General features: G+C 44.4%; 2 protein-coding genes and 1 long non-coding RNA gene across 3 annotated transcripts; 2 read left to right on the top strand and 1 right to left on the bottom strand.

The window, feature by feature from the left end:
• Nucleotides 1-981: 981 nt before the first annotated feature.
• On the top strand, nucleotides 982-3,050 carry pomk (protein O-mannose kinase). The gene is made up of 3 exons (XM_086170519.1): nucleotides 982-1,099; nucleotides 1,535-1,822; nucleotides 1,935-3,050. Exons 2-3 carry the CDS (start codon nucleotides 1,547-1,549, stop codon nucleotides 2,697-2,699), a joined length of 1,041 nt encoding a protein of 346 aa, XP_086026645.1. The 5' UTR covers nucleotides 982-1,099; nucleotides 1,535-1,546; the 3' UTR covers nucleotides 2,700-3,050.
• A 1,568-nt stretch (nucleotides 3,051-4,618) lies between these two features.
• LOC147220651 (uncharacterized) lies at nucleotides 4,619-6,808 on the bottom strand. Its single transcript, XR_015107924.1, has 4 exons — nucleotides 6,427-6,808; nucleotides 6,113-6,206; nucleotides 4,887-5,207; nucleotides 4,619-4,755 (listed from the first exon to the last, which is right to left on the bottom strand). It is a non-coding gene; the product is annotated as an uncharacterized LOC147220651 (long non-coding RNA).
• Nucleotides 4,749-8,789, top strand: naif1 (nuclear apoptosis inducing factor 1). Its single transcript, XM_086170387.1, has 3 exons — nucleotides 4,749-5,217; nucleotides 6,897-6,947; nucleotides 8,191-8,789. The coding sequence occupies exons 1-3, from the start codon at nucleotides 4,764-4,766 to the stop codon at nucleotides 8,766-8,768; spliced, it is 1,083 nt and encodes a 360-aa protein (XP_086026513.1). The 5' UTR covers nucleotides 4,749-4,763; the 3' UTR covers nucleotides 8,769-8,789.
• The last annotated feature ends 194 nt before the right edge of the window (nucleotides 8,790-8,983 follow it).

The raw sequence follows: 8,983 nt of genomic DNA, 5'->3' as shown, positions 1-8,983 counted from the left end.
TTGTATATACAGTCCATAGTCTTTGTTTATGTTTATATATATCCACTATTTACATATTCTTTCTCTTATTACTTTTTGCACATCATCTACACTGAGAAGCTGTGACTTGAATGTCCCTGTTGTTGGATCGGTAAATTGTATCTAAATTTATCTTAAACAGAACAAAAAATATTTTCTGACAAGAAACATTTCATTTAAGATGTTCCAGATGATATTTCCTTAGTCCCCAAATATATTTTTTGTCATTGTTTACTGATCTCTTGTTGATTTTCACATTTTTCCGGAAACATTTATTGTATATACTGTACATAGTCTCTGTTTGTGTTTATCTATATCCTCTATCTACATAATCTTTCTCTTATTACTTTTTGCGCTCTTCTACACTGAAAATCTGTGACTTGAATGTCCCTGTTGTTGGATCGGTAAATTGTATCTAAATTTACCTTAATCAGAACAAAAAATATTTTATGACAAGAAACATTCCATTTACAATGTTCTCGATGACATTTCCTTAGTCCCCAAATATACGTTTTGTCATGGTTTACTGATCTCTTGTTGATTTTCACATTTTTCCTGAAACATTTTGCTATTTCATATAGTTATCTTACGAATAGCTGAAATATAGCTATTGCAGAATTTCCATGTTCTTAAACTATAGTAATATCTTTTAAAACTGATTAACAACTGATGTAACATGCTAATCTGTGTACTTACCTTCCTCTGCCACAATCCATCATCACATATACATTTATGTTATTTATTTATTTTTATTTAGATACATTTATATTTTTTTTTTCTACACTCAAGACACCCACCCCTTGTTTTAAATGTAGAAAAAAGGTGACTAATGAAGACTAAATTAATTTATTTGACAGTTGAGAAGGCACAGAATGGGGCCTCGGGTAACGCTTTCAAGGCTTTTGGGAATGTAAACATTGCGCTTTTATTGTGCAAATCCAACCGGAAGTGATTTTCCTACTTCCGGCCAGTTGCCGCGGATGGAATGTCGTCGGGAATGACGGCGCTCCGCAACCGATTGGTAGCTTCTGTTGTCGGTACACGACGTCGAGAAGCCCGATCATGTGAACCGACGCTCCAGGTTTGTTCCCAAATGACACTTTTTTAGTTTTTGTCGCCGTAGTTTGAAGTTAAAAGCCGCCGGTTGTGTTGCCGAACGGCCGGCGTGGTGTCCCTCACCTGCGTGTTTGCACGCAAAGTCAATGGCAGTCGTAGTTTTGCACTCCTCTCAATTGAATCGAAATTTCCTGTTTTTATTTGCGATTTTTGGAGCTTGCAACTGGCCTACGACTGATATATTTATTTTTCCACGTTGCGTGTCATGCTTGTTATTACCAACACCAGGAGGTCACAAGTAACTCGGGTCACCAAGGTCACATGTTGGGAAAATTATCAGCCTTGGTTAGAACATGTTTACTAAAAGATTTTGAACTATAAGCAGGATCTGCCTAGATGTTAGGGCTCATGTGTGTAAAATAAATTAAATTCTGACCTCTGATTTTCCTCGCGCCTGCAGTAGCAGAGCATCATGGGTCGGAGCGGCGCCGGCAGCGGCAGCATCTCCCGCACCGTCCCGGTGGTGCTGGTGTGCCTCGCCGCTCTGCTCCTCAGTAACGTCCTGATCTACCTGTACCTGGAGTCCCTGCATCAGAACAGCGGGCGGGTGGCGTCCCCCCATGGCGGCTGCGCTGCGGGGCACTTCAAAATGACCACCATGAAGAACTGCACCCCCTGGCTCCAGTGCTCGCAGGTGGAAGCTGAAGTCCACAAGCTGAAGCTCATTGGCCAGGGAGCGGTGAAGAAGGTAGATAGAGCTCTTTTATTCTTCCCGACATTTGAATTGTCGTGTTCAGCATGTCTAAAAGCCCGCTGTGCCTTTTTTAATTTCGGCGAGCATGCGTCTTTGTGTGTTACAGGTCTATCTGGCGGAGTGGAAGAGTCAGAAGGTGGCACTGTCCAGACTTTCTTCCCCGGATTACCGGGAAGACTTCCTCCATGGCTTGTCGATGTTGCAGGCCCTGCAGGGTCCTTGGGTGGTGCAGCTGGTGGGCTTTTGCATGGAGAACCACGCCCTGGTCACCGAGTACCACCCACTTGGATCGCTGCTCAATCTAGAGGTCGTCCTGGAACGAGAGAACCAGCAGCACTACAACACGTGGCAGACGCGGCTGACCTTGGCCATGGATTACGTCTCCATCCTCCATTTCCTCCACAACAGCCCCGCGGGGAGGCGGGTGATGTGTGACTCCAACAGCCTTGAGAAAACGCTCTCGCAGTTCCTGCTGACCAACGACTTTCACCTGGTGGTGAACGACCTGGACGCTCTGCCGGAGGTGGACCGGGCCAAGGGCTTGATGGCCAAGTGCGGCCACCGGGAGCTCACGGGCGACTTTGTGGCCCCCGAGCAGCTGTGGCCTCTGAGAAACAAAGGGCGGCCCTTTTCGGACGATCTCATGCCGGAGTACGACGAGAGGACGGACATCTGGAAGATCCCGGACGTGACGCGCTTCCTGATGGGGAGGGCGCCCGGAGGGGATCTGGTCCACTTTCACCTCTTTGAGATTCACGAGGAGTGTAAGAAGGAGGAGCCCGACCTCAGGCCTTCGGCAGAGGACGTTCTGACGGTGTACAAGTCCGTCTACAGCAGCATGGTGCGAGACGGCTTCAGGGAAATGCTGTAGAATATCGACTCGGGATCCACGGAGCTTTAAACACGTGCTTGACAATGATGTCATGAATAAAGTTTACCGGGTTCACAGTGAGCTCAACAATGTACTGTAACGTTATTTGGCAACAATCCTGTGTGCGGAGTATGATTATTCATGCGCTCCCATTGCGCCCAGCAATACTTTAGTATATATTGAATCAGTCATGGTATTTTTTTTTTGGTTTTAATTTCAAAAATTGAAATACGCCATTTGATTTTATGCATTCAGATACACATTATATCTCTTAAAATTACTTTTTTTCTGTTATTGTTATTTTTTGGCCAATTCTTTTCTTATTTATTAAACTTTCTGAAAAAAAAAAAATCCCATAACGGTGTCTGATTTCTGGTTATCGAACTTCAACAACTACTCTGGACACCGTGAGCTCCTATTCAAGATGTTTTCGGTGACAACCCAAACTCCGTGGCATGAATCTATATTGTGAAAATAGCGTGTGATATTTGTTTCTCCCCTGTCATGCAGCCCGTGCACATCAGGCATTGCTGCAGAGGCTCTGCAGTTTAAATATGGCCTCACACCGACTTTGAGTGCGGTGCCCAGAATAATGATGTAATTAAAACTGATTGTATCACTCGTTGATTCAGTTATATTTACACCATTCAGCCATAATAGTGTGACGGTGATTATCTCAATTACTCCATTTCCTCCGGGATCAATCAAGTATTTCTGATTCTGATCTTGATTCCATGGCGCCTGCGAGCAGATGAGATTTGTCAGCCAGAAAGTGAAGATTCTGCCTTGAAATTGGAAGCAGGCAACATGTGTTAGGATTGTGAGGGCCCGATCATCTCAGCCTGGCCTCGCTGACCTTCTCTCCAAAACATCTAACATTTGCTGTCCCACTGATGGACTCATTCCTACCAAAGGAGAACCTCAACATCTTCATCTCTGCCTCCTGTTTTTTCCTCAATGCCACTCTCTCCAAACCATACAGCATGATCTCCCCACTATCTTCTATAGTGCCTGATACTCTTCGACCACACGTTTCTCCAGCCTTCCAGAATGCGTCATCATTTGCCGAGCACCGGGATGCAGCCTCAGACCAATGTGTGTGTCCATGCTGACCTCTGTCCACTGCAGAGAGCAACTACAACAGGCGAGCGAGTGTCACAACTGGGTTACATGCTGTGACATAGATAAAAATGAAATCGGCTTGTATACTTAAATGAAAAGGTTCATTCAGCAGCATTTGTAGCTTATTAAGCTTATTTATAATTTATCATGAATGATTTAATAACTCATTTCCCCCTTTTTTAAATTGAAGACATTTAAAATCACAACCGAGCTTAATATATATTTAATAAAGGATGGAAAAGAGGAAAAACCTGTATAGAATATGTATGTAACAATTGACTGGATAAGAGCGTGTGTGTTTTTTCAAGCTAGAACAGAAAAATAACAAACATTAAATAACAATAATAAAATGGAGAACGTGGATTCTCCGTGGCGACCATTGAAGGGAAAAGCCGTAAGGAGAAAAATAAATAAATAAATAAATTTAATATTAATAAACAAAATCACTGGGAGGAAAAAGCTGAATATAAACATTGTTGTTAAAAAACAGAGAGGACTTTGTCTTTCAAATATGAATACGTTTTTTGTTTGTTTGTGAATCACAATATGAAAACTTCTGGCGTATCTTTAGACAAAAAATAATAGTCAAATATGAAGAGATTTTTTTTTCTTTTTTTGTCTTTCTTCAACATTTACGGCGTTAAAACTCTTCAAGAATGAGAAGGATCTTATTTTGGTTTTTAACCGACACGGTTTGCCCAGCCCGTTGACGGAGTAGCACCGCGAATAGCCAATGGCAGACTAGCACATCACGTGACCCCGACTTTTTGACCAATCATAGCGAGGCGGGGCGGAACTTCGTCCCGGGCTAACGTAAGCGTTGTTGTTTCGGAAGAAGAAGCCGATTCTGGAAGCCATTAACGTTGCGCACATCAACTGAGTCCTATTCTTGCGTACGATACGCACACGCTGCTCCTGGCCGGCGCGGGATTCCCTGCAAGCATGGTATCGGTGGCGAAAAAAAGGAAAATGAATTTTTCCGAGCGGGAAGTGGAAATCATTGTGGAGGAAATAGAGAAACAAAAGCACACACTGGTTAACCACTTCAATGCCGGCGTCACTCACATGGCCAAGAACAACGCGTGGGGCGACATCCTGAAAAAGGTGAACTCGGTCACCACCTGTCCGCGGGAGTTGCCCGAAGTGAAAAAGAAGTGGTCCGACATGAAGACGGAGGTCCGTCGCAAAGTGGCCCAGGCGCGGGCGGCCATAGAGGGGACTTCCGCGGACTGCACTCCGGTTCCCGTCATCCTCACTGCTATGCAGCAGAGGATCTGTAACCTCCTGGGGGAGGCGACCATCATCAGCCTGCCCGCCGGAGACCCGGACGCGGAGATCACTCTGCCGGTGTCGGTGAACGCCGCCGCCGCCGCTGCCACCGTCACACTGACAGAGAGTGAGTCCGCAGGGGATTTATTATTATTATTATACACACCTTTTTTCCCCCTCCTCTCGCAATTCTGCTTTAAATCGGATGGGGTAAGAGAAAAAATAAAACAAACGGGAAAAAAAAACCCGCGCTCCGTACTAAAACAGGAAGTCGACTGAGAACTGCGAAGTCTCATCTCATGTTTTGTGATATCGCGATGTTTTGAAGGGCGCGCGCGCGCGAGTGAAGGGAAAAAAATTGAATTGATAATCAGCCAATGAGCGGAACTGTTACTAACACCGCCTTTCTCATATTACAAAATAAATGACCCATTAATTATCTTAAAATGCATTTTAAAAAAAATCACCCCTACTGAGATAAGTATTCATTGTCATGTGTACAATTTGGAAACGTGTAAAATAAAATTCTTATTTTATATTAAATATTATTTTATATATTAAATATTAATGTTACTATTAATATTGATATTTACAAAAGTACGCGTATTATTAAAACCAAGTGTGAAGATCAGATTATATTAGAGTACATGGCAACCATATGCAGTTTTGAAGCTAACCAGATGTGCAAACAACAGTAGGTGCAGCAATAATAAACATATTAATGATTTGACCATGATATAATATGTCAATAATTTACATGTGATTTACAGATAGGGTACGACGAACATATCATTCAGATGGATATGTATGTTAAATGTCGTAGACTGTGGGCAGGAACTATTGATATAATTTACGTAAACAGTGCAAATGTAATCAGTAATAACAGGATGTGCAAGTTGAGGAAAATAAAGTGCAAATTGTAATTAAAACAGTTGAGGTGTGCGAAAGTGCAGATCGACATCTCAAAAGTTGAGTGCAGCTTGCAAAGTAAAACAATCCATGACCCACATACGACCGCTCACCTTTGACCTCCGCCTCTTATCAGGGGACGCTTAACGCTCTTCTTCCTGATGAAGCACGAGCTCACCTTCTGTTTAGACACGTGACCTCATGCTGCTGCAAATACACACCCCCAAGCACAGGGGTGAAAGTGTATCAGTTATTATCGTCATTACTTAGATGAAAGATACGTAATCAGTGTTGCTGAATATTGACGTTGCAAATTTAGAAAAGTTTGAGAGCCGAACTTGAAGGCGATAGACATATCGGACAATTGGAGTCAAAAGAAAAAACATTCAAACTGTTGTCTGTAAAAGCATCTCAAGAGCTTCCTCACCCTCAGCCATTGCACTGTCACAGAAGAGTCGAGGTCCAGAGGCAGACAGCTCATTGGATATGAGGAACAGAAAAAAACAGAGGTTAAAAACACTTCAGCGTTAATACATATTTTTTTTTTTTGGTAAAATAACTTTTAAGTATCCCAACTTTATAAATTTGAGAAAAACCTGAAGGTCAGAAAGCAGAAAGTGGTTATTCTTTGTGCTGGTCAGGTTGCGCTCATAGCATTTAGCACTCCGGAGAAAATCAGCTGCCTAAGGTCATGTGGGAACATCCCAGAATGAGCTCGAGGTTGCCTCGGAAACCGAAGTCTTCCGTTTCCTGATTCATTGAGGATGCACTTACAGACACATTTGGATGCTCCTATTAGAGCTGACGTCAAGTGATTGGATGGCTGACTCCCTTTGATGAATCTCTCACATTGTTTGCGTGTGTGTGTGTGTGTGTGTGTGTGTGTGTGTGTCATAGCTCTTCCTGCTGGCTCGGGAGCGGATTGTGACGAAGCGAAACCACTGAATGGTAAGTCTCCTGCAAAATCCCTCCGTCCACAATGGACTCCTGCAGAGGTTAACGGCAAATACACAGGCACTCAGGCTGCATGGCGTGGAAAAATAAATACATTTTTTTTAGATAATTAATGTTCCTGTTTGGTTGACGGACATCCTTTTTCTATTTGGAACATGAGCTGAATGCAGATTACCGTAATTTCCAAACTATAAGCCGCTACTTTTTTTTATACGCTTTGAACACTGCGGCTTAAATAATATTGCGACTTATATATGGATTTTTTTTGGGCTAACAAGTTTCATGCCGCCAAAACATTAAGCTTTGTCACATCGGACCAATTGAATTACCGTGAAATTCTGAGGACGTTCAATTCCGACACGGAAGAAGACAATTTTAATGGTTTTTAGCGCGAAGGAGGAAGATGAAGGTAGCAATCAGCTAACTGGTGCAGCCGCAGGGAATATTCAAATCTTTGTACTTTTTAAGACCTTAAAACACTTTATAGCCTTGACCATGACACTTTATAGTTTTATTTGTATTCCTTCTTCTCCCTCCTTTTTTTTTACTGTTTATACAATTTCCTACTATTATTTATTTTTGTTATGTTTTACTTGAAACTCTGGCTTAACAATTTCCTTCGGGATAAAGTTGTTCTTATTCTTATTCTTATATTCAGGTGAGCTCAATAGTCCAGAAATTATGCCACATCAAACTTCCATAACAGCCGTGCAGCTTTAAACTCAAAGTTCAGAAAGCGACACCATGATTTTACAAGCCAGCCTGAAATGTCTGTGCTTCCAGTGCCCGACATTACCGGTTATTATTCTTTTACTTGTGAAAACTCAGCACAACCACCTCAAACCAAGATGATCGAAGGTTGGATTCTGCCGGGGCGGGCGGGCTTTCTGTGTGGAGTCTCCATGTTCTCCTTGGGGTTCCTCTGGGTTCTCTGTTTTCCCCTCCAAAGTCCAAAACATGCAGGAGGATCATTGGAGACGCTCAATTGCCAAGATGTGTGAATGAGTGAGTGAATACAGATTATACAGACAAACAATCGCTCACTCTTTTGGGGAAATTTTTCCAATAGTTTCCCAATTAACTTGCTGCATGTTTTTGGACGGTGGGAGGAAACCGGAGAACCCGGAGGAAACCCACGCAGAAACAAGGGAGAAGATGCAAACTCCACACAGAAAGGTAGGAAGCAAGATAATGTAAGAAGCCCCTCTGACTGACTACATGTTTCCCCGGCTTGCAGCTGAAGCAACTTATCACACCCTGGAGGACGGAGGCGTGGTGGAGTACTGCACCACCACGGTGACCGATTCGGCCACCACCGTCGTGACGGCGGTGGAGGCCCCGGTGGAGGTCCTGGCCACGGCGTCGGCCTCCTCGCCGCCGCCGCCTCAGGGCCAGGCCAAACCCCAGGAGCTCAAGAGCCGCATCGCCCTCAACTCGGCCCGCCTGCTGCAGGAGCAGAGGGTCACCAACGTGCACATCCGACAGATCGCGCAGCACCTGGAGGGCCAAAACGAGCTGCTGCAGATGATGCGTCGCTCCCAGGAGGCTCAGGCCTTCGCGCAGGAGAGACAGGCCCAGGCCCTGGAGGGAACCCAGGCCGCCCTGCTCGCGCTCGTGCAGATGCTCAAGCCGGCGCTGAAAGACTTACGCAAGTTCCTGCAGAGCGGGACGGAGGCCACACCCAGCAGCGCAGCAGCAGGAGGAGGAGGAGGTGGAGGTGGAGGAGGAGGAGCGGCGGCGCTGAGTGCTGACGGCATCGGAGCAGAGGAGCAGAACAGGCCCAGAACACTGTCAGCTCCTGAGGACACACAATAGTGTGTGTGTGTGTGTGTGTGTGTGTGTGTGAGAGAGAGAGAGAGAGAGAGAGAGAGAGTCACTAACTGCACTTACTGGAGTCCGTGCACATAGACTTCAAAAAACCCTGACAGACGTGTCAGAAGTTGCCTTAGTATAAAAGCATGTACGGAATGTGAACTCCCGACTTTCAAAAACAGCCACGCATATGATTATTACGATATCATTTTAACTTT

The sequence above is a fragment of the Fistularia commersonii genome, chromosome 23, assembly GCF_037954325.1.
Source record: "Fistularia commersonii isolate RoL2024-O1a breed Wild chromosome 23, RoL_Fcom_v1.0, whole genome shotgun sequence".
Lineage (NCBI taxonomy): Eukaryota > Metazoa > Chordata > Actinopteri > Syngnathiformes > Fistulariidae > Fistularia > Fistularia commersonii.
The sequence above is the reverse complement of the archived record's forward strand: the minus strand, read 5'-3'. Positions and strand labels throughout refer to the sequence as shown.